Source organism: Amblyomma americanum, chromosome 1 (assembly GCF_052857255.1).
Source record: "Amblyomma americanum isolate KBUSLIRL-KWMA chromosome 1, ASM5285725v1, whole genome shotgun sequence".
Taxonomy (NCBI): domain Eukaryota; kingdom Metazoa; phylum Arthropoda; class Arachnida; order Ixodida; family Ixodidae; genus Amblyomma; species Amblyomma americanum.
The window spans coordinates 369,768,700-369,794,529 of NC_135497.1; the positions used below are offsets into that span (position 1 = coordinate 369,768,700).

Genomic DNA, 25,830 nt, shown 5'->3' on the forward strand with positions numbered 1-25,830 from the left:
TAGAGCTGGTCAGAAGTGTTGTACAGGGGTGGTTTTTGAGTTCAGTGTATGAATATCATGTATAGGTATACTTTGCAAATTTATAAATTCTTGAAGCGTGATTGAACAAGTGTGCTTCGATTATTGCATACATTGTGCCTTCAGCTTCCTTTAGCAAACAATATGACATGGCTATCTGTCCTAGACGTTGAGGTATTGACGTACTAAGACAGCCAGGTGTCCAAAATTTTCATGGTATTAAATCGCCTGCTCCTGCACAAATTGAGCCCACACAGTGATTTAAATTTAATATTTTCGTCAAAATACCGATTTCCTGCTGGAGAAAACTGGTAGAGTTGAAGAATAATAGGTATAGGCCCCAAAAATGTCATTTTTAAAAAATTGATTTTTGGGTCATTTTTTGGTCCCAAAGACCAGTGTCCCCCCCTTAAATGCATATACCAGCATAACACTCGTGCATGCATATGTACATCCAACCGAGACTACCAAAGCTATAAAGGTGATGGCTGGAGTGCACAAAGAAATGAAGGAATTGGTTATCGGGAATTTCTGTAAGCATGTCTGGCTAGGAGCTTTTCATGATGAAACTAAGACTTCTGTAGCGAGCTTTAACCTGCAGCCTGGAGAGACTGCTTCCATGCATCGGCAGCAGCTTTGCTGACTTGATGTTGTCCTATCAGGTGCTATGAACTTTGATGACTGCGTAGGTAAGTGCTGATCTGTAGACATAAATGGTACAGAAACTTGTGATGGTGGAAACATTCTGAAACTTGCTTCCAGTGAGGGACAGGTGTCAAAAGATGACGATTTGGATACCACCTTAAATTTTATGTTATGTTATAGAATCCCTGGTGGTCGAAATTTCCAGAGCCCTTCATTATGGCGTCCCTCATAGCCTGAGTCACTTTGGGACGTTCAGCCTGCATAAACCCTTAAACCCAACTCATCATGAGCCAATCAAGTCAGTGTACACTGTAAGTTAACGACATGGTTGCTGCCTCGGTGGTGGATGAGGAGGGAAGGGAGGGAGTAGCAGTGAAGGGGAAAGGGCAAGACTGACATAGACCGTGAGGTGATGTCAACTGATGTGGTGACAGTGTGTATTTTATATGTGATACCAGTGTTTTTATAGGCAGTGGTGCACTGTGCATCTGGCAAGAGTATTTCCACATGTCTCGTCTAGAGTTGTGTGAAGAGTGGCTGTGCATTGGAAGCTTTGCACGTGCCACACTTTTAGTGTTGCATATGCTTCATCAGGCCTACTTCTGTAGCTTCCAGTTTGGCAGCAGTGCTGTGTTAGGATAGCAAGCCTTAAGAACTCAGAGGTGGCAGTTTGACAACAGGTGATTCTTTAGAACAAATAAAAGTGAAGAATGTGTGCCCAGAATTGTGCCAAGTGATGATAAGCAGCTTGGTTTGTAGCATGTTGGCACTGAAGGCTTGGCAAGCTCACGTGCAAGTCCAGAGGAATGCTAGGTGGGTTGGGCTTGCTATCTGCCAGTGAATCAAGCATGGCGCACCAAGGGTGCAGTACTTTTCTCAGATAGCTGCCAACGAAGATGAAACAGGGGTGTGCATGCCAAGAGATATGAGAATGGGCCGCTGCCGGTAAATGTGCACGAGTGTACTTGACCACACCAGTGGGCATGAGGGAGCAAAGAGCTGCTGCGGTTGATCATTCTTGGAGCACCATCTGTCTAGGCACTGCTTTTGATTGAAAGCAGTGCATGTTGTTAAGTGCAAAACTAATGAATTTGGCTCTTTTTAATTGGGGCTGTTGTTTCATGGACTACATGCATTGCTATTATTGCTGTCAGTGTAAACTTCGTGGCTCCATCCCTTCCCCTTGCAAATTATTCCTGTCATCAGGCCATCTTTCAGCAGCGGGAGCAGCGAAGTGCAAGCCTGGCTGACAGCCATAGTGGGCGGAGGGATGCGTCTGCTGATGCTGTGTCAACGTCTACTGTACATAATGTGAGGGGTCACTTTTATGCCACTATTGTGAAACCGAATTTAAACTCTGGAGAAGCAAACTGCTATTGCTCTGAAAAAACACAGGCGATGATTAAGGGGAATGTGCTGTGAGTGCTGCAGGGAGTAGAAAATGCAAGGTGGGTGTACAGTAGTGATAAGAGAGGCTGCAGGGGAGAGGCCTGAACAGACTGGTTCTTACGTTGGCTGTGGAGTGGAAACTTATGGGTAAGCGTGTTCATTGTGTATGAAACTTGGTGACGCCGACTCGAAATGCCCAAATGTTGTAAGGTGCACCCATGTGTGTTTAAAAAAAAAAAAAGAAAGCAGTGGTTAGGTGTAAAGAGAACATTGAGCAAGGTGTCTTTATGTATGAAATCTTACTAACTGTTGACAGTCTTGCAGCACGAAGTTTTTACCTTCTTGGATTTAATGCATTCTGTTGGGTTTTTATGTACTAGTTTTAATGTAACTGGTAGATTTTTCAGTTCAGGAAAAAAAAAACTGTATACAAGTATGCCAAATTCATTTTTTGCAGTTCAATTTTCACTTGATATGGTTAGTATCAGTGAGTTGACATGCACGCTACAGCTAGCTGACTATTCAATAGGAGTTGCACTTGGCCACAGGGGAAAATTATCAAAGTGCGGAATCCAGCGCTGAGGTGAGACAGTGGTATCATTAGATTAAGCAGCGTAGTTGTGAGACGCTGCCGTGCTACCTAAAACAAACGCAACTGCAGATGGATGTGGGCACGGTCTGTTTCCGGTCTGCGGCGTAGATATCTCCACCTCCTCACCAAGCTTTATCTGCTATTGTAGCACTATCGGTCCACAGATTGTTATTATTTGCTTGGGGCTGTTACATGGTCAAGTAAGTTTTTCCACTGCATGTAAGTGACAGCATTTGTGAGTGAAACAAACCACTATCAATGCAAAGTCGTGTAATCTCATGTAAGGTCCACCCCCTGTCTTGGACTACAGTCAAACCTCAATATAATGAACATGGATATTACGAATTATTGGCTATATTGAACTCTTCATAAATTGCATGTTTCTACTTTATATATCGAACGCAGTTGGCCGTGAACTGGATATATCGAACTCCCCAACGGCAAGCAGTTCGTATGGCAGGCAGCAGGCTTCGCCGCACTACACAAGTAACTGGTGGTGATGCAGCAAGCATTAGCGCCAGAGTTTGCGCTTTTATCTCGCACTCGCCAACAGAACGTGTAGGGTCCTGCAGTCATCATGCATTCACGCCTCTGGCATCCGTTGACAGCACCCTGAAAGCAGCAGGGCAGGTTCTTGTAAGCTTGCAGTAACTACCTTGCTCTCATGTCGGCTGTCGCGGAGGTGGTGAAAACGGCAATAGCTTTCGCTCTGTCGTACCGCTTTCCACACAACACGGCTGTCATGCGAGGAAGCCACTGAAGCTGGTGCTTAAAGGGGAGCATTATCTTAAAAAGTGAACTTTTGATCCGCTGGCTCGATTTCATTGAAACTTGTGGGGCTAGTTTATATCACTGCTGGGACCATCTCTGCCAAATTTCATTATTGTAAAACAAGTATGAAACACATTACGCAACCTTTATGACGGTGATGAGTATGCTTAGGAAAACTTTTGTTTGGAAAATAAGAGTAATTTTTCCAATTTTTGTGTTATATAGCCTTAGGAATGTTTAGAGCACATAACTCACAACTGTGTAATTGTTTTGCTTAATTTTGATATATTTTAAAAGAATGCTACCACGTAAGGAATTACATTGGTTTTACATTTTGCACTTGCTTTTAATCATATTTTAGTATGTAAAAAAAAAGAAAAATAGATAAACTGTGCACACAGTTGTGTTCCTCACAAAATTTCACTCCACAAAACCTGCTACAATACTAATATTGTGAAGTAATATTGGAACGATAGCTTCCCTAAGCTGACAGTTTACTGAAAATAACAGGGAACAAGAAAAATGGGCTCACAAGATGGAAACTAGCCCCACTTTATTTTCAGTGCTCCAGTGTTCAAGAAAAACCCCCAGCCGAATAATGAAATTTGGCATAGATACCACCAGCAGTGATATAAACTGGCCCGGCAAGTTTCAGTGAAACCAAGCAAGAGGTTCAAAAGTTCACTCCTTAGGGTAGTGTCCCCCCTTAACCTGCGCTTGCAGTGCTGTGCGAGAAAGTCAACTTAATGCACTCGGTTTTTGCGGTCTCTGGAGTAGCCACGAATGCCTTCGAAACACCACTGAAACCTGGGAAAAATGTCTCTCTGTTACTTTAGTAGGGATCTCCTGATTTTCCATTCCTTCACTGACTGAATTTTGCCTCTATTGCATGCATTTGTGGCGAAATTTTATATATTACTAATTTTGGCTACATCAAACTATTTCACGATTTTTTACCTGTTCACTATAATGAAATTTCACTGTATATAGTTGAGAAAAAAAACGTATGTTTTTTTATTCATGTGTGGGTTGCACCTTCAAAATTCACACCCAAATTTTAAAAAAGTGCGGCCCTTACATTTGATTACATGGTATAAATAAGTTAAAAATGAATATAAAAAATTTTCGTATTCTCTGCAACCATTCTGCAGCAGTTTCATTGCTGCTATCAGCACAGGGGCCGCATGTGCACATTTCTCTCTCTGAACCGAAAGCACAGAAACAACATAGCAACCCAATTTTTGGAACTAAAGATTTTTGGCGCTTGATCTCTAACTTCACGCTGTTACTTTTCCTTAGACATTTCCTTCTACAAGCAGAGATCTAAATACGCTGCTTTTATTGCTGGTAAATTTACTGCTAGTGCCAACAAAAAAAGCCAAGATAACTTTACATGACTTTTCGACCCATGCTTGAATACCACATATACAACAAAAAAAGTGTTAATTCATTTTCAGGAAATAATGTTAACCAAAAAGAACCCCGAAAATTAATTTCGAAATAAACTCCCAGAAAACTCCATCAGATTTTAAAGAGAAATGAAGTCCATCCTCTAGTTATAATTAGGGGTTGAACTTTCGGTTTTTATTTTTGGATAGTTGTGCTGAATGTTTTCGGTGCCTATTTCAGAGCGCAATTTTCTTCTTTGTTTTCGGCAGATAATATTTCTCGGGGAAGAATTACTGGTTTGTTTGTTTGTTTGTTTTGTGATATATGAGGCACTCCTGTGTGGTCAAAAAGTCATGTTTTTATTTATATTCACTTGTTTGTTAGCAAAAGCAGTTGATGGGCCAGTAATTAACGCATGAAAGGTCGTGCTTAGAGCAGTGGTTACACACGAAATGCTATCACTGCAGGAAAAAGTAACAGTGCAGAAGTTAGGTGATAGGGTCGCAAGAAAAAAATTAAATAGAAATTTATTTCTAAATACTAATTTTGGCAAAGATAAATGAGTAAAACAAAACAAGTGAGCGAAACCAATAAGCCAGCAACACACATACACACTAACCTTGCTTGAGCAGTAAGTGGAACCAGACTTTTCTGTCTGGTTGCCTTCATTTTAGAATAACTGCCTGGTTGTGGGAGGGAGGAATAGATACGAGTGGTATTTCTTGGTTGCAGCACATCGCGGCCTCCTTCATTCACTGTGAAGGAGAAAACGCTTCACAAGAACAAAGCTTCTGATTTGAAAGAAAAAAAAGTTACTGCAGCAGAAATTCAGAAAGTGCCAGATGATCTCGAATCACTTGGTTTTTGTGATGGCAGCAGTGACTGAAGATCCACAGAATGATTGCAGAGGCCAGAATGTGACACTTTTTGAGACGCCTGTGCATGGTGTCAGGTTGACAATGGCTTGTGGTTACAAACATTATCAGTGACTTCACATGCCATGAAAAAAACCTCCTTAAACAAGTAACGGCCCTAATGAGGTGACGACAGTATATGAGCAAAAGACGTTACGTTAGTAGAAGCTTGATGAGGTGGTGGAGCCTCTCGGTATGCACTCGGCATGTCTAAATTAGCACAGCAGTACCTCAAAGCATAGAATTGCCATTGCCTCATTAATTCTCTCGTGCGACTGATTGTAACCAGTACTCAATGTCCAGCAAGCTGTGGCATACCTCTGAAGGATACTGACCTTCTTTGGTTAAAACACAATTTAAAAAAATGAACTCAGCGGGGTTTTTTTGTATTTTTTTTTTTTCGGAGGAAAACTTCAACCCCTAGCTATAAACCGCAAATTTAGTTAGTAAAATCTGGTTTCTGATAAATGTTTTTGCATATGTGTACAACTTCTGATTATAACCGATCCTATTTTACAGTTTTACTCTGACATGAAGTTGTGAGGGAGAAGAAATATTTCCAGTTCTAACTAGTTTTGTTTCATAAAAAGGTTGGCATCAGTTTCACAATGAACCACACACTTGTAAGATATATAGTAGGCAGCCTTTAAGACAAATATGACAGGTCGTTTTAAATCCATTCAGCTTTTTGGACGCTGAGCTTAGCATAAGTTCACTAAATGTACTTTAACATTGGAGCACATAGGGGCTCTTGGTAAATTGGGGCTGAGACTAGCTCAGATGAAGAGGGTTTTTTGAGGAAAACAGATTTAGTACTCTCAGTATTTTCAGAAATCTCACAGCACCTGCATTCAAGCACAAGTTGTGAGTTTCTGGTCTTTTTTTTCCCTACGTTTTCCTTTGTCACACGTGACATCAGCTCTATGCTTGCTGGGGGGCCACTTAACTTTCATGCGGGGGGAAAAACTTGATGTGTTCAAGAGCAGGAAGTGTTTGGTTATGCCACGTAAAAGGCTGCCTTCTATTTGCTATTACTCTTGCCAGCTGGAAGAGTAGCCTACAGGCCCATTCAGCCACACTCCCCAGCTTTCATTAATTGCTGTCTTAGTTATGTCCCCTTTCCTCACATAGTGCAACAGTGACATAAACCAATTGGCTGTTTGGTGCTGTGGGATACTAGTAAGCATGAAGCAAGGTTTCATGTTAACCAGTGGAAATGAGTGTAATCGTTTTTGTCCACCATTTTTTTTTCCTCTCTGTTTATCTATGGGAATAGAACCTGAACGGTGAACTTATCAGGGGAGTTGGATTACATTGTTTGCCTGAAAGGGAATCCACCGTATGTTATACCATTTGACTTCAGTGCAAATCAACCTCCAAATTGAGAACTGTGGTATGTTAAGTTGGTATTACTGCATTATAAGCGGCACAGAACCGACATGCATGAAAAAAATGAGGCAATTTCAAAAATATGTTGACTATTGTCTGCACTGTGATAGTTGGTGGTTGGTGTTATCTTGTTGTTTCATCTTTGTGTCATTTGCAATAAAATGAGTACATCTATTAATTATATGAAGATCTTTAACATCTCGTAATGAGTTGTTGTACAGTAAAAGCTCATTAATTGGAACTTCAAAGGTTCGAATAAAAAGTTTCTGTAGTCAGATAGAACTCGAGAACGAAGTGTCAGATGCCCCTCAATGGGAGGAGCCTCTCCAGCCGGTGGCGTCAACCGATTTTCTCCCTCTCCCCCTTGACGGATTGGCTAACCACGGCTTAATCGGATTAACCAGAGCGTTATAAAGATCAATCGACGCCATTGGCTGGAGGGCCTCCTTTGAGGGGCACCTGCCACTTCGTTCTTGAATTGTTTTGGACTATAATTATCCAAAAGTTTGTATTATCAAATGACCCCGAAAAAACTAAGTTTGTCTGGTGATAGGGAACAGTTGCTTGATTTTAAGATGAAAACAGCAAAGAAATGACTGTTTTATGCGTTTTCATCAGTGCTTTATCGCATGCATACTGTCGGGAACATCGAAGCAGAACTGCTTCATTATCGTTAATGCCTTCCACATCCTTCATGGTGCAATGCAGTCGAGATGCCCCGCTACCACATCACACCCATCATAAGCGTCACTGTCGCGTGTGAGGAGGCTTCACCCCACAAATAGTGAACGGCACGAGACGAGCGCAGTTATGGGGCACTGGAACAGCAGAGCCATGCGGAAGGAAGCAACACTAAAGCGGCGAGAAAAGGGGGGGGGGGGGGGGGGGACACCAGCAACACACTGTACAGAACGGTGTTCTGCTGGCTGATGCTGGCTGGCGTTAGTGCGCCCACAGAAGCGAAACTGAAACTAAGTGGTCAGAGTTAGATGGGGCTGCCCGTTCATCGTCACACCCGCCATCGCATGCACATCAGATGGGTGCGAGCGACTCTGCAGCATGGAACTCAGGAGGGCTATTTTCACTACCTTTTGCCACAGCGGTCATACCTGTACACAGCTTCCCCTCGGGAGTTCGTTCAAATTATATGATGTGAGACCCATGGCATCCGAATTAACAAGCGTCTTGATGCCGTAAATTTGCATGGGTGTTGGCCAGAACCAAGCCAGCAGTTCGGGTTATCCGGATTTCTTAATTAGCGGGTGTTAAATTAACGAGCTTTACTGTACTAAACATGTAAAGTTCTGGTAAAATAAAGAAGGCTAAGGCAACTTGAACAAATTTATATCTTGCTCTTGCCAAGTAGATGGAGTCAAAGTACTTTCAAACTTTTTCTGCATGGACTTTTATTTGCATGTCAGTGTTGTTTATTTGTTGTCATAGAGAGCTGCACAGGAAATAGCTTAAGTAACGCTCATCATATAGGCACTTGCCAGAGCTCTGCAGCTCACCAGATGATCCTGAGATTTGCAGCAAGCTGAGACTTGGTGAGACAATGCCTTCCTGTGCGCATGGCTTGACAATTTTGGCCCTGTCACGCATGTGAACAAAGTTGCTTTCCACACATTCCTTCTTTTTCTTACGCACTTTCACAAGTGCACACAAGGCTTGGCTGTGAATGTTCCTTAATCCTGCTTTGCGAACACTTTTATTGGAAACCTCGGCATGCTTCCTGCACACTGTTTTTATTTTAATAATTACATAATTACAATCTAGTTGGTTAAAGTTAGGACATTAGTGGCCTGGGTGACAGTCAGAAACTACTAGGCAATATGGTAGTTACATTGAATGTATGAACAATGTGTGCATGTATATGTGTATATAGCAGCTATTTTGGTATGCAACAGTTGGTAGTAAGAAAAGCCTAACCACTGTGGTTTTATTCGGTCTGCATGCACTGTCAGTTTAGTTTTATTCTTTAAAGGCCCCCGTTCAAGGGGGTGTTATGTAAGGGGTGGGATTACAGTTGAGTATAGGAAAACAAATGGCGATGATTATGTATCATTGAAAATTATCAGTTACACAATGAGGCGATGGCGACGATGTCATAGGGTAGGCCGTTCCAGTCTGTACCTGCTCGAAAAAAAAAAAAAGAAGTAGAAAACGTAGTGGTATGTGATGGCGGGCACGCAACTTGAAGTGGATGACTGGGGTGGTGCACTATGAGCGCTGCGGGTGTGATATATATGGTGCTTGATTGAGAGGGCTTCCAATTACCGAGCAAAAACAGAAGTCTACCATTTATTGTGATTACATTATTTGTATTTTATTTCTGGCTACCTGAGAGTAAGTCACAATGCATGAAGTAGTATACATTGTGGCTGCAAAAAAAAAAAAAAATCTCATATGTGCTGATTGTTTCCAACAAAAGAAAAAAAACACTATTTCTCAACCCCTGACTGAAAGTTGCCAAGGGTTTTTAATCATAAATTGCGTGTTTACTCACATTATTGCTTTAAATATCTTTGTTTTATGCTATGTACCGTGAACGATGTTCTCTTCATTTTCTCACTATAAAATGAAATACCGTACATTCTCGTTAATCTGCAAGTTCAAACTGATCATTGGATTCCTCACTGAGAGTTCATATTGAAATATCGAAACATTTTTTTGGATTTGAATTTGGAATGGTGGGCACTGTTAAGTTTGTAATGCTTATTTTAATATTTTGAAGCTGCCCATTATCAAAGGAATCTCAAATAGTGCCTCAAAGCTTGCATGAGTGCAAGAAACGGTTAAATAGTAATGTCATTTTCAGCACGTTGCCAAGGGGCTACACAAGCCTAACCTGTCATTGCATGGCAAAATGAAGATGCTCATGCAGAAATGGGTTACGTGTGCATGACTATTGCCTGGCTGGAGCCCAAGCATTTATAAATGGTTTCTGTCCAAGATTTCACTTTGCTTCCTTGTGCCTGCTTTTCTGCTTTATGGTTGGTCAGTGTGAGCATGCACACATTTGCACAAAATTTATGTATTTCTGCTACTTCTCTCAGGTTTAAAATTAAATGCTTTTTTTGGTTATGCTGGTTGCATTTCTGCTGTGGCATTCGCTGAACGTGTGCTCTTCTGTGTGCCTATCGCTCTGCTCAGCGCAAGTTATCTGCAGCAAGCTAAACCGGCGTTGTCTGTTTAAAACTAATCTTTAATCAAATCATTGTTTCAATTTCTTCTTGCATGGAAGGTTTGTACTTCCTCATACCTTCCTGCCCTGATCGTAATACTTCAGTGCAGAGAAAATGTGCAAAAATTCACTTGTATGACACCAACCTTACAATACATCCTGTTCTTATGCCATTGCAGATACATTCTCGGAGCAGCCATAAGACTGACGAAAAACCTTGGTATCACCAGGCACAGCTGCTTCCGTGAGATTTAACTTTTATTTTTGGTCGTTGTTGTGGGGCAAGTTTATTTCATACATGCTCGTGCTCTGCTCTTCTGTCTTGACATTAGTTTAGTGGTGTCACCGAGCAAATAACACTATGTCAGACATTGCTTGAGCAAAATATTTACATAAGCCAGCACCACCTTTACTAGATACCTGCAGTGTAGCTTGTATTTCCATTGGAGCCTTGTTGATGCGAGTTGCAGGCAGCTGCCTAGAAATAGTGTTGGATACCATCTGCATCTCCAGTTGTGGGAAAGTGGAAATAGTAATTCATTGCTAACGATTCTTAGTGTTTGCTCGGTGTATCGGGACGTTTTTCAACTTTAAGCATTCAAATTCACCTGCTACGTATCACATTAGAAAACACACAATGGTTTCTTTTCTCTGGTGGTCCAACTGGCAGTATGGCATGTAGATGTAGCACATAACTGACCTTAAAGTACAAAGGGCATTCCATTGAGCAAATGGTTTTGCTTATTTTAGCAGGTGTTATTTGGGCTCTAAATTAATATCACATCACAAAGGTCTATGCAGACGCATTTGTATGTTAGACATTCATAGATGCACATTTTTTTCTAGATTGCACGCAAATCTGCACTAGCTTGCTGCATCAAGCTACTACATGAAGGACAACCAGATGAACACTATGTAAAAAAGACACTCAGATGTTGAGCATAACATTACTTAAATCACCAAAGTACCATTACTCAGCAGAGGAAACAGTTGCATAACAATACACCTGCTATTATAAAGTGGCAAAACCCTTGTAACTAAAAGTTCAGGAAACTATAGAAAGGTAAAATATTGTTATTTGATATTTTATTCGCATTAAAATGTACTATGTTGATGAGGTGAATATCAATTAAAGCACAGCCAACCGTGGACAGAATTATCAAGCTAGCTGAGAGCTCTTTCCTTGCATTTTTTTTTTTTGGCATGAATCAGTTAATCTTATTCCCCTGGAGTGAGATGAAAGTGCCATTCTCATTTTATTACTTGATTCCTTCTTTGTCTAGTCACATGTGCTGCATGTGTATCATCCTATTGTTGAAGCTTCAAACTGTAGACAATGAAACTCTACTCCTTTTACTCGAAGCGTGGTGGTAATGGCGCTCGATTAATAACTAAACCGAAACTACGGATTTTGGCCTAAATTTTTTTGGATCTGCATATAATGCGAGGTGGAAATTTGACATACTGAAATACGGGGGAAAAAAAACGTATTATGCACGGGTTTTTACGGTATATGCTTCAGTTTTGCATTCTCCTATAATGTCCTGGTATATTTTTAAAGCTTGGCTCAAGTTATGTGTGACACACGTTACAATGACCAGCTATAATACTGCATGTTACTAACACTGCTCCTCGCATTGTACTTTTTCCTATTAGAATGTGTGTTGTAAGTGGAGCACTTGTCTCGTGTCTTGTCTTTGTTCATCATTTCTGTTGCACTACTTTAATTAAAGCTGTTAGTACTCCTGTTTTTCGTTCCGTGCAAAATTAGTGTACATGTGTCTCGTGCACCCAGTTTGGGGCTTTGAACATGCAGCATAGAACAAACTCTCATTCTGTGATTTTAGCATGTTCTACCACCATTTTTCCTGTGCCTAGTAGATATAGACCCGTAAGTATTTATTTGAAACATGTACAACATGTCCTCAAAAAGCATTTACAGATCTGTTTAACTTTGCAGTGCTGTCGCAGGCAACTTTCTGGCAGAAAACAATCTATTAAGTGTGTCAGTACCTTTTGTGTGCTCCAGGTAGCACTTCAGCGAGTTGGAACTCAGGTTGGGGATTGCTGAAGCTTTTTTCAGTGATCAGCATGTGGGCTGGTCCTTTCTTTGTAACAAGCACATTAGCAGTTTTCTGAAATTGTCTATCCTCCTCCGTCCATTTGTGTTTGGATTCGCTGGTGCCAACTGTGCTTCTTTGAATCTGGGCCCTAACTAAACGCTGTGTGTGGAGCCTGCTTTCAAGTCCAATTTGAGACCTTTATCTCGAGCGTTCTTTCTTCCCTGCAGCCATAACCTAGTCAGCAGCAACGGCAACCGAGGGAACTTCCGCCTTCCCAATCCAACCAATGGGCAGCCCCTGAATGGGCCCACAGCTCCTCTCACCTTTGACCCAGGGGTGGCTCCAATGCCGCCTCCACAATCGCAGCAACTTTTTGGCATGGTAGGCATAATTTGATTGGGTGGTTTCTTGTTCTTGTTCCTCAGTTATCAAGTTGCTAAGGTTGTGTTGCATATTCAAAAGCTGGAATTTTTTGTTTAGAGGCTTTGAACACGAAAGAAAAAAAAAAGGAACAAGGATCATTCCAAGCCTGCCACAGCTACTGAACTCATCAGACTTCTGTGTTGAGGGCAAGTGTGGGCGCTCTTATGTTAGAGACCTGCCAGGAAGCCTCCCCGATTGGAGATTACATATTGTTTTCTTTATCTGTAATGTGAAAGCATTTTCTAAGCAAGAAAAATAGTCTAGTATGTTCTATATGTGCATGCTTTGAAAAGAAAAATGGTGTATATGTAACCTGTAAAAAGACAAAAATTGTGCAGGGCACTACGACTATTTACGTGCTGTGAATGCAAAAGCACGCACACGGTGTTTGGCAGTGGCGATGGCATACTACTCAAATCCAGTGGCCAGGGAAGGTGATCCGTTTGCGCCACCCGTTTGGAAGTTGATGAAGACTATGATATCCAAACCCAGCGCAGGCGACTTAGCGCACGGGGTGTTGTGCTGCAGTGATGTCTGAGTTCTCTGATGAAGTGGCCAGCGAAGGCAGAAGTTTTACTTTTTTTTTCTTTTCTGATGATGTTAGCACTGCCCATGACATCATGAGGTCGCTTGATTTTTCGGACCGTCTAGTGTGGATAACGACGCCGTCTTTTCCACCTCATGAGCCATATAATCCTTTCGCATTAATAGCTGGACCTGCACATTGAGTGTTGAGTATTTGTGTGCCCCAAGTTATGGTGAAGTGCTGAAGGTGGAAGTGAGACAAACCTTTCTCACATTGCCAATTTATTTGTGAGAATTTTGCAAAAAAAAAAAAAAAAAGATCAAGTTACGGCTTTTTGCAGGAAACAGTTTTATATGTCCAAGGTAGCTCTTTTTTCCTCTGTTCATCTAGATGTGACACAAAGGCTGTTGGTCACATGGGTTTTGCAAAGCATCTTTGCAGCATACTTGGTTTACCAGCTGCCAAACCTAATGTTTCATAACGAACCTCTGGTGCGCCATCCCTGGTGTTCACGAGATTTTATAAAATGGAGTTGTAGTGCTGGTAAAGTTGTAGCGGTGTCTTGCACATCAGCGGTGTGAATAACACAATGTACCAGGATGAAGAGGGATAACACTGGGGTTCTGTGGCGTCATTGAAAGCAGTTTGCTCAGTCATCATGCATTCATCAGTGTAATATTGTTCTATATTCGCACATCAGGGACATGGAACTGCAGTGCACACGTCTGCATTTCTTTGCAACAGTTATTAGTTTGTTTGTTTTGTTTGTTTTTTTTTTGAAGCTTGGAAAAAAATCCACCTTGGCACAAATACTAAATTCACACAGACAAAACAAAAGAAACAAGGAGACAACAGACAGGCGCCTGTCCGTTGTCCCCTTGTTTCTTTTGTTTTGTCTGTGTGAATTTATTTGCGCCAAGGTGGATTTTTTTCCAAGGTTCAGAAAATGCTAAACCAACTAGCCCAGCAACATGCCTTACTGAGCTATTAGTTTACAAGTGTATTCGGCGAGATATAGGATACTACGCTGTCATAAAATCATGTAAGTCTTAAAGTTACAACCTTCATTAAATCAAGCTTCATCTTTTCACATTTCTTGTGAGGAAATTTTATTGTGTTTACATAATCTATGTTTCTCACTTAAGGTAGTGAACTTGTCAGGCCCTAAATAAATTTATACAGGGTTGTTCAGTGCTTGTGAATATGCTTTGAGCATGTGCCATGGTGCTGGTAGTTCCCAACATTTCACCACTATTCTCAGGCATTCTACTGGGCTGAATAAAGTGCCGACACTAGTTGCATTTCTTCCAAGTGCCAGATAGGTGCAGAATGTGCACATTGCTGGTGCCTTTTTTAGTTGCTGTGCAGGGTGCAGAAGGAATGCCACATTTCAGTGGAATTTTATTCCTAGGGCACAAACCTGCAAAGAAAAAAGAGTGGTACAGCATAGACTGCTTATAATGCATAGCGCGGGAGTCTGGAAAATCCGCATTATAAGTGGTACTACGCTGTAACCAAAACGTAGCTTTTCCATGCATTCGCGTTTTCAGAATGGCCAGCCTACCTTTCAAAGTGCGCCTGACAATGCATCAGACCTGCAGTACTGCAATCACTGGCAACAAAGCAGTTTATTTGATCTTTTTGTCGAAGCGTCACAGTGAATGAAAGAACGTTATTTTAGTCTGGCGCTGCGATTGAACTGCGTTTTGCTAATGACTTCATCTTCAAAAACAGTGAAGCACTTGAGAGCTTGCTCTGAGGTTTCTCTGAGTGCAGTAGAGGCGCAGTTTGTTGCAAAATTCAAGCACGTCTTTGCACGATACTTCTGCTGCACTTTCACTCATTTCGTCACGCTCATCCTCGGGTAGAGGCTCATCGGGATCGCACACCACTGCCACGATGTGCTTATCTGTGGCGTTTACTTCACACACAATGCCATCAGGATTGGCGATGACAACGCCGAGCTTATCTCGCGCCGGTCCTTGAAACTCTAAATACAGCCATTCACTGGGTTGAAACCGTCATGCCCCAAAATGTCTGCAAGGCGCCTGGTCTTGGCTTGCAATATCGAGCCACTCACAGGAACACTCTAGTCTCGGACCTCGCAAAGCCATTCAAACAAAGCGGCAACATCTTCATACTTTGATGCACGAATCCACTTCCTTGCTAGCAACGTGGAGTCTTCCTGCAGCTGTTGTCACAACTTGTCTCTGTTCTTCCAAATGGCAGACACAGTAGCGTCGGCAACACCTTAGTTTTTTGCCACGGTAGCCTTTTTCAAACCGGTCTCAATGTCCCTCACTATGCTCTGCTTGGTTTCGAGAGCTTGCCGTTTCCTGGCTTTCTCGAAGGAGCAGACGCCATAGGGAACTGAAGACAGCCGAGGCTGGTAGACTTACTCACATTGTCAACTGACTTGGCTAGATTGTCAGCTTTTTGCTACACGCGACGACACATGTCTCGCTCATAGGCTCAGGTGTGATAAGATGCTGCCACACGCGCACGTGGCACACGTGGTAGGAGCAGAGCTTATAGCGTCATGCCATGCGCTCGCCACCACTGCCGCTCCAGCATGCTCCAGTCAGGCTGTGCTGTCACGTGCTTTCAAGTTTTGTCCAATCAGTGTGCCCAATGGAGGCGTATTGGACAGAGAGAGGAAAAACACCTGCATTTCGATTTTTTTTTTTTTTTCATCTTCTCCTACCTTCTGCCTTGCCTTTAACTATGCTGACAATGCTCCCCTGCCCCGCCTGTTGCCTCCTCCTTGCGCAGTCTGGAAAGCACACTTGTCGCGCCCGCCGGTACTCATGGGCCTGCGCCGGTACGCGGGCCGCCAGGCTTTTCAGAAACCGCATTATGCGTGGTCTCCAGTTACGTGCTGCCGTGTATTGAGCGGTACGCCAATACATTTAATTCTATGGGAAGCGAAGTGGTTGTCACAAAAAGCCACATATAATCCTGTCCCGCATTATAAGCAGTTACGTTATAAATGGTCTGAGCTGTACTTAATTATCTTTAACCAGATAGGGTACCTCTAACTGTAGTTGCTGCTTGGAGTCTGCTAAAGAATTGCCACTTCTGGCAGCCAATATTACAAAATTGGGGCCAGGTTAGCGTGTCGTGCCCCAATCTCATTTTATGTTACTCTACTATAGTTGAACCCTGTTATAATGAAGTTGAAGGGGCCAAGCAATTACTTTGGTATTTATGTATGTATTTATTTATTTTGTAAAGAAGATGACAAAGCAGATGACTCGTGACAACGAAGAAGATGGCCCTGCGCGTCAGCCGTATTGCTTTCACCACGTGTGCCTGACCTGGTTGCCCTTGGACGGTTCTCGCCGCTGCTCCCATCCTCCCAGCTCGTTTCAATAAACCCCTGCCTTACAATTTATTCTTTCATACTATCAGTCCTAACTCGGATCCTGAGTTGGGACCCTTATCTTAATCTTCATTGTAGCATCATTAGCCCATGTTGACGGAGCTTCCAAGAGGAATCGTCATTTCTTCGTTGCATCCATTATTTCGTTATAAACTTTAGGTATAGCGTGGTTTGACTGTACACACTTTATCAATGTGAGGTGGTGCACTTTTCAGTAATCGACTCATGGCCTGTGACCTAAAAATACCTATGCATAGTGGGTATGCTGAGTAAGAAAATTTAAATCATTCTCATGAGATTGATGTCTTCACTTTCTTTCTTTGCTTCTTCAGGCTTCACAGTGTGTTTGTGTTAGTTTATTGAAGTGCAAAGGAACCTGTGAAGGGACCTGCCACTCAGCAGAAGCATGCCAACATTCGTTTGAATGGACTACAACTCTGTTAGGATAGTCAGGGAAACACAGAAGTTGTGAAATATTCAAGCAGAGTTCAAAACATTAAAAATGGTTGATAGCAGTCCTAATATGAGTTTACTAAAGGTCACTTGGACCATCATGACAATGCACACCATATATATTACAGTTGCTACTGTAATAAGCTATAGACGCTAGACTGCCAGAACTTCTTCAATTCACAGAGACCTGCCAATAGGCATCAACATTTCTGCCTGTATGAGGCATACATTTTCATTTTATGCTGAGCTAATGGGTGACTGACCAACAGTTAGCAGTGGCTCTGAATTTTGGGCAGGTTTACTGCCAGATATCAGCACCTTGTGAGTTGCATGTTAAAAATCACTCGGCTATTCTTCTCCAGTTATGCCGGTCACCCACTGGTTTTCCAATGGATAGAAGCTTTCCCCTGGCCTGGTGCTTGTCTTCGCTGAGGTGAAAGGTTTTGAAAATTGGTCTGTGACTTCTTGGGGTGGTCAGAGACCCATTTGCCAAGCATTTCACCCAAAGTCAAACTCCTTGTGCCATGGCTCTCTACGGCAAAGCGGCCCTTGCGCCATAAAAATGCATCATCTTTAGTATTCCTGTGATGCTGACCAAAATGTGCAACCGGCTGGCTCTGAAAGTGCAGGCGGCATGGAAAATATCGATCGCATACTTCAACGTTGGACTATTGTAATCATGTACAGAAAGAGTAACCTCAAGGGTAATAATGATAGGGATGGTAATGTGTTGTGGGTAGGTGGCACCTTTTCATATGCAGGACTTCATCTGCGTGCATCAATAACACCAAAACATATCTTTGTGCACGATGTGCACGACTGCATGATTTTCTTTTGCTGCTCATTTTTGCCACAGCTGTTGGGCCATTTTTCATGATTTAACAGCGTAGGATAGAACAATGATGTGTTGAGTTTAAATGGTATGCAACAGAACAGCCCAGGATGCACTTCTCACGCTCTGCTGTTCATTCTAGTCACTGCTTTTGCTGCATGAAATGCAAGGACAGCCATTGAGCAGTGCTGCACGTCCCTTTGTCCCCTGCAGATTGAAGGAGGTGGGCAGCAGGCAGCTGGCCAGCAAAACCCGTCCTTTGTGCCTGGTGGGCTGGCAGGCCTGGCTGCACCAGGTGTAGGCCTGGCTGCGCCAGGTGTGGGGCCCTCCTACCTTTGGAACTACTATGTGCCCCAGCCTATGGCTACGCCAGGGGCCCCTCAGCCTGCACCTTTGCTGTACTTGGGCACTGGCCAGCCAATGGCCAGTCATCAGCTGGAAAGCCTCCTGCGCCAGCAGCAGCAACATCAGCAGCAGCAGCAGCAGCTTCAGCAGCAACAGCTGCAGCAACAACAGCAGCAACAGTTGCAACAGTTGCAGCAACAGTTGCAGCAGCAGCAGCTGCAGGAGCAGCAGGCAGATCTGGAACCCAACAAAATGGCGAGCGGCCCGGACCTTTTCCAGGGCAACCCGGTCTCGGCCATGGCTACACCGCCTTCACAGCCCCCATGGGTGCCACCGCACACGATGGAGGTGGGCACACCTAATTACGCAGTGCTCATGGAGGTTTTGAGTTCTCTGAAAAATCCCGATCCCCTGTGGGATCGGAAGCAAAAGCACTGCCACATTTACTCAGCAGCTGAGGCATTCCGGTCCTTTGTTGGGAGCCGTAAGATAGACTTTTGGCCACGGAGACTCCACTTTGGTGGAGGTGAATGGTGAAAATACTAGGGATGTGCGAATACTCAAATTTTAGAATACAAGCCAAATACAGCTGTAAAGAAAAAAAAATGTGTTAAATTTTTGTTCAGTATGAAAAATAAAATTCAGAAAAGGTTAAATAGGCAACTGAAACAAACAAAAATTGGAGGGGACACTTAAGCTCCACCTTAATGGTCTGACGCGGTAGCATTGAAGTTGAAAGTTGATTAAAGCTATTTGAGATTCTTAAATGAGTTAATGCCCATATACAGTGGAACCCCATTCATACGTTTTTCACCGGACCACGAAAAAAAAACCTAACAGCCGGGAAAACGCAAGAGTGAGGAAAGGTCTGAAAATAATGAAAACAGTGCAGCTTTGCCTTGAAACAATTTATTTCGACATCAAGTGAGCTTAGGTCTTAACAAAATCGAGAATGGTCGTCTCAAGTGAGCTTAGGTCTTAACAAAATCGAGAATGGTCGATTGCCGTTTTTTCCGCTCGCTGGAAAACACCACGTGTTTCTCGATGGCCTGGAAAGCCGCATTGCTCTCAGCGTCGCTTTGAGGTGCGACGTACCTGCGGAGGAGGTCCAGAGCCGCGACGGCTTCTCCAAAGCTCGGGTCCGCCAACTCCCCGGAATCATGCGGCTCGTGCTCCTCGTCGTCATCACAGTCTGAGGCTTCACTCGCGACCGAGTCTGCAAAGATCTTGGCGATACTCTGACACTCGGACGTCACGACAGCAGCATCGACGGCGACGCTGTTAAGCGTCGAGGGTGGCAGGCCAAGATCCGTGGCGATGTCGACTCTTTTCCGCGCTGGCTGCCTGTCGACTGCGTTGAGAACATCCAGCTTTTCCTCGAGGGAAAGCGCCTTGCGCTTGCGCGACGCCATCAAAGGACGACAAATCGCTCGCAGTGTTAGCGAGGCCCGACAAGGCGTAGGCAGCGTGGGTGTTGATGGGAAGACACAGACGACTCGGATGGGTTGAACTGCACAAACAAAAAAGACTGGATTAGCGAGGCCTGACGAGGCGTAGGCAGCGTAGCTGTTGACGGAAGGACACGGACGACTCGGATGGGTTGAACCGCACAAACAAGAAAGACTGGATTGCTGCGGGCCCGCGGGTTTTACTCGCTTCGGCTGACGAGGCAGTGGCCATCTAGTGGCAATCTCTCCAACTCGCGTGCGGCTTTTTATGGCCTCCAAGATTACCCACACGCGTGCATGGGGGTGATCTCGGAGGCCATGGTCTTGTAGCCTATTCCGTAGCCAAGCCTGGCCTAGACTCGTCAAAATGGCGGTTGGCACGCGTTACCCGGCCGGGTTCGGGGTGCCAGGTTGCGACGTATCATGCGGGAACGTTTTCACAGCTACAACGTAACAGCGGGGTACCCAATACATTGGATCCTATGGGAGCTATGCCGTGACCGGACGAAAACGACGTAACAGCCGGGAAAACGCAGCAGTGAGGAACGTAACAGCGGGGTTCTACTGTATGTGGAATTTTACATTCAGAGACCCCTGGGAGTCCTTGTACCACTCCTGGTGCAGTTGTGCAGCGGTTAAGCGATGGTTGTGCGATGGCAGATGCTGCCATTGGTGGGGCTTGTGCTAACCAGGTTGCTCTTCCTGAGTAACCTGTTGCCACCAATCTTTAATTTAACTGCCACCTGCCACGATGAGCAGGCGGCACTGACACCACAAGATCACATGACTTAGGTGGCCCACCTAGGTTGCTTCTCTGGGGATTTTTCGTGGATTTTTCACTCGCGGTCAGTGATGCCGAAAATCAAAATGGATGCTGATGATGATGGCGGCTCTTCTGGAACAAGGGCTCCTTGACACTATCGTGTGAAAACTAAACTGACTTAACACTATGCAAAAAAAAGCATGATGTGTACTGAAATGTACACACCTCAACTAGACAGGCATAATACCTAGTATGCAACCTGTAATGCGGTTATGCTAAAATGAGTAACATAAGGAAGTCATGAATTGACACGACTTGAAACTAAAAATAGCTTGATGGGTAGCTGAAAAATAACTGAACCACATTAGTCCAAATTATCCAAATGCCACTCTCTTCCCGAAAAAAAAAAAATAATAACCTGCCAAAAATTGTGATGAAGCCTTGTGAGAAGGCTCCAATGCACAAACAGCGAACAGCCCATAGTGAGCACACCATTTCGGCATGCTAGAAGAACAACATGGGCGTAAGGGAGGGGAATGCACATTGCCATGGTGTCGGAACAGCGAGACTGCTGTTAAAAATTGAAAAATGAACTGCAACGCCCCATGAGACATCCGAAAGCGGTGCGCAGCTGGGTTCAGATGGCTGGTGAATGCATGGCTGACAGCTACTATCGTAGCAGGCTGGTGGCGAAGCTCAGAAACAAACTATGCTGCCATACTGTAGAGGGCACAACCTGGACCAGTGGGTGCTGCAGATGTCGGTGAACATACAGTAATCTCTCGTTATAACGAAGTCAGGGGGACGGCGAAAAAATTCATTATAAGCGGTAATTCGATATAAGCGACCACCCAAAAAAATGTAAAGCAGTCGAGCTTTAATTGCACCGCAACAGTGAGGAAGTCAAAAGACTATGTATTCAGTGAAGCAAAACTTTATTCAGGTGCAAAAAAGGCAGTGAGCTTTGGCTGTTTCAAGTTCTTACTGGGCGCGTGCAACCCCTGCTCTAATCTGACCAAGCATTGCACGAGGCCGTGGTCGCCGCCCATGCAATCAACTTTCAGGGTATTTCGAATCGCGAATACAGTGGCCGCTTTCATGCGGGGTAAGGGTCACGGAAATGCCGTGGCTCGAGTCTGAGGTTGTGTTGGTTGTGCTCAAAAAACGATTAGCCGCTCATTGTAGGTACGCAGCGCGATCGTGAAAACTGAACGGTTTTGCAGTAGAGGCTTCGCATGATTACGGGCAGTTTTTTTTCCCGAGGTGTACAGCTGTGAATTTTGCAATCGAGTATTTCGGTGCACCATTGTCGACGACACTGTGCTAATTCTACGGTTCAAGTGTCAGTGTTCGCGCAGCGTCATGTCCACGCCGTTGACAGATGTCTAGGAACAAAATTCAATGACCCTAACACGCATTTAGACTGTTTGTCTAGTTGGATGGCGCGAATCAAGCATGACCGGCTCGAGAAAATCGCCGGGGAAACACCGTGGTTGCATTGACCCGCCATGTTGACAGCCTACTCGCCGTTGGCGACGCTCGGATTTTTCGTGTTTTCAGCAAGTTATCAGTCGATTTGCGCCGTCAAAAGTGCAACAAAGCTAAGGGCGGTGTTTTAATGCGAGGAAGGCCGATTATGACAAGTGGCAAGCAACTTTCTAGACCGGCTTCCGCAAAGTCATCTTCCCGATTTGTTAACGTAGCTCCTCGCGTCAAACACGGCAAAGGGCATGCGACCAGCAGTCGCTTGCGACCAGGCAGCAGCTCGACAACACCGTTGTTCACGCTTGCAATCGCGACCTGCGGGGGTCGCCTTCCCGTTTAAAGCGAAAACTCTCGGGAATGATGTTGTTCGCGCACTTTCGAGAGTTTCATCTGCTTTGGCCTATGTGAACAATATAAAAGGCAATATAAAAGGCACACAGTAGGTGCAGGTTCTTCAGGGTTCGATCCTCAGTGTCGCCGGGTGCCCACCGAAGTACGGGAGGAGAAAGAAGGGGAAGCCAGCGGCCAATCGGCGAGCGCCCGACCTCGCGGGAGCCCGGCCCACAACTGCCTGGCTTTTTCGGGGGTCGTACACTAAAAAATAGGTTGTTTTAAAAAGAAATCAAATATTACAAATAAATGGTAGTACATATTATTTAATAAGAAGTCGCAGTACGTGCAAGAGAGTGCAGTAAAAAACTATTTTGACGTTTCTTGTGGTACATGTTTCTCTTTTCTGTCAGTAGATGGTGTCGCATACGCGCGCGCGCGCGTGGTGCCGTCTGGGAAAACGTGCTTTTTGGCGCGCGTTGAAGTTTCGTCTGCCTTTGGTCCCGTTTCTGACAAGAAGACTCGCAATGGCAGAAGCAGCTACTCGCCGGCCTCTTGGGCCCCATGTTTCACCGCGACGGCGTACTCTGCTTGTAGAGTTCATGGAGGAAGAACACTTGTGGCTCGTGAAAGGGTCGTGTGTTTTGACGCCAGAAATTATTATAATAATAAATGACGCCATTTATATGTTGCCTTGCTGAGTATCGCTGTTATATATATCAATGTTAACTGTTTTCATGTAGGGCCACAATAACTGTATTGCGACGCAGAATGCAATATATTGAGAAAATAATGCGGAAACCTCGGCAGAATTTGTTTCTCATAAGTATCGTTAACATGCTACCCGACAATGTAAATGACGTTTCCTCACTCCGATTTTGAGTGCATTAAAATTTAAGCATACAAAAGCACGAAACCCACGCAGGCGACTGAAATTCGCGAATTATGATTTTGTTTTAACGAGTGGACAGACTTGTAGTACTTACCAACATCGTGTTAATTTAGGGCATAGTAGCCCTTTCTGGTCATGAATGCCTGCGTTTCACCAGGGCTGAGGCCTTTGGGCTGACTGATGGCAACGAGGGTTCCATCGATGCAGCCAACAACACCAGGAATTCGGCCACGGTGCAAAAATTCTGCCACTGCCTGCTGTTTTTCCGCTGGCGCGGACGTAAAGGTTACCCACCCTTTTCGCTTGCCTACGTCGCGAGTTACAGCTAGCGCTACTGCGCTGATGCAGCGGCTCATTGAGGATTGAGGCAGTTGGATGGTCACCTCACTGCCGACAGAAGTCTGAAAGCTCCCGGTTGCAAAAAACCGAAGCGGGCAGAGAACTTTCGCTTCTGTCGGCAGTCCAGTCGGCCCCTTTGCCCCGATTTCGCCCTCAAGATCAGCACACAGCCTACGCACCAGCGCCTTACTCATCCTGAAATGGCGGCGGAAATCTTACTCTGGCAGATCAAAGGCATCTTCCCTGTTTCTGGGTCTTCTCTGCCCAGTGCAGCCACAAAGAGCCGCGAAAAGATACGGGGTAATGGGCGCCGCTATGTTTGTTTACAAGCGTGCAGCAGCGGTTCCTGCGAAACGGACTTACTCGCCGCGATTCTTGTGCCGGCAGGCGAAACGGTTCCTTTCGGCGCCGTGGCCACGCCCCGTGACGTAGACTAAAAACGCGGAGCCGCCTCCGGAAGTTTTTCGTCACGCCGGACGTGACGACGGACGGCCAATGAGAGGAGGCGAAAGGAACTGGTTCCTGGACGGAACCGCACTGGGATCTGGCCCCTGAGATTTGCGATGTTTTAGAGCGCACGTCGCACATGCTCTAGAGGCTGCCAAGCAACTTCGACACTACCGCACCTTTGGAACGCATTCAAAAAATGTTGCCTTGCGGGGAAAAAAAGAACTGCATTGAAAATGAAATTTTGTCTAACTACAAGCCAGAAGACTCACTGTGCCCGTATGCAACCCGGAAGGCTCCAAAGTAAAGCAGTGAAGTCATCCTTAGCAGGCAATGAGTGCAGTACTGCACCTTTGCGTAGTTTCTGCATGTTAAAAACATGCTGCCGTGCGGAAAAAAAGAAAACTAGTACTTCAGAAACAAAACTTCACTTCTTTGACGACAAGCCAGACATGCAACTTGCCCGCAAGCAACGCAGAAGGTACCAAAATCGGTGCACGAAATCATTAGCGGGCTAGCGATGCTCAGTGGGTGTGGTAGGGAAAGAGTTAATGGCAGTCTCGTGTTGCTTAGTGCTTAATGTGAGAAGCTGTGTGGAGTTAAATGTAGAGAATGGAATTTGGATGACGTTGTTATCTTTGGCAAGACCTTTCAAAAGCTAAATGAACGTCTCGGTATCGTTCTCAACTGCATCAGCAAGGCTGGACTTGTCTTAAATTCCAAGAAGTGCCACTTCAGAGAGCGGCAAACTCTCCTTGGATTCCTCATGGATAAGGAGGGAATCCGGCTCGATCCGGAGAAGCTTTCTGCAGTTTTGAATTTTGAAAAATCACACACCCTGAAAGGCCTTTAGAGTTTCCTCGGCCTGTCGTCATATTTCCGCCACTTTATTCTCGGTTTTGTGCACCTTGCTCATCAGTTCACTCCTCTTCTGCATAAGGACCCGCAGTTTGTGTGGACACCTGAATGTGATTCGTCTTTCAACCAGCTGAAATTTGCTCCGACTTCGGCACCCCTTCTGAGCCCCTTTGATCCTACTGCAGCCACAGAGATCCACACTGATGCCAGTGGTGTTTGTCTTGAGGCGGTGCTTGTCCAGATTCACAGTGGTGCCGAACACGTTATTATGCAAGTCGCACGTTAACAAAGTTCGAGAGCAACTACGCTGTAAGGCCCGAGATACATGCGACGTTTTTTCCGACGATGTTCGCGCGGCAGAAAACGTTGTGGCGGCGCGACGCCCGGCCGGGGATACATGGAGCAAAAAAGCGGCAGCCCGCCGCCGCGTATCTCAGCGCGAAAGCAATGTGATCAACAAGGGGCAAATACCATTGAGCGAGGAGCTGTTTGAGAGCAGCGACGCAGACTCCTCTGTCAGAATAACGAAATTGTTCATTTAGACACCACTGTACTGATTGCAGCACGCGTGCATAGATATCTACAAGGTTTTGCGTGCTCGAATGCATGCGGTCGCGTACCTTTCGATGCCCGCTCAGCCGTGGCTACCATCGGCTGCGGTTTTCTTCGGCACCTTCGCTTCAGGGAGGAAAAGTGGTCATTTCGATCCAAGATTCGGTCGTGTTCTCCAAAAAAGTGACATTTCATGTCTCGTGAAGCGTTTATTTCCACGATAAGAACATTTCCGCGCAATAAACACAGCAGTGCTCGTCGGCCATGGCAGCCATGTTGGCGGCGGCGGAGGCGGCCAAACCGGAAGAGCGGGCTTTCTGCGCTGCTATTGGCTTGCTCCGGCTGCCGCTTCCGGTCTCTCCGGACGCCGCGCGTCAATATCTGGCGGGGCTAGATCGGCG

At 44.8% G+C, this 25,830-nt stretch overlaps 1 protein-coding gene across 5 annotated transcripts in view; it reads left to right on the forward strand.

The window, feature by feature from the left end:
• LOC144115642 (uncharacterized) overlaps positions 1 to 25,830 on the forward strand; it is an 80,871-nt gene that overhangs the window by 39,293 nt on the left and 15,748 nt on the right. For 4 of the 5 annotated variants that reach the window (XR_013311485.1, XR_013311486.1, XM_077650080.1 and 1 more), the window contains 4 exons: positions 1,870 to 1,974; positions 10,471 to 10,535; positions 12,582 to 12,735; positions 18,184 to 18,663. Coding sequence is in view for 3 of the 5 variants with exons in the window: in XM_077650080.1 (XP_077506206.1) it covers positions 1,870 to 1,974; positions 10,471 to 10,535; positions 12,582 to 12,735; positions 18,184 to 18,663 (804 nt within the window). In the remaining 2 variants the exon portion in view is untranslated. The remainder of the gene's footprint in view (positions 1 to 1,869; positions 1,975 to 10,470; positions 10,536 to 12,581; positions 12,736 to 18,183; positions 18,664 to 25,830) is intronic. The other variant, XM_077650082.1, reaches the window with a different exon arrangement.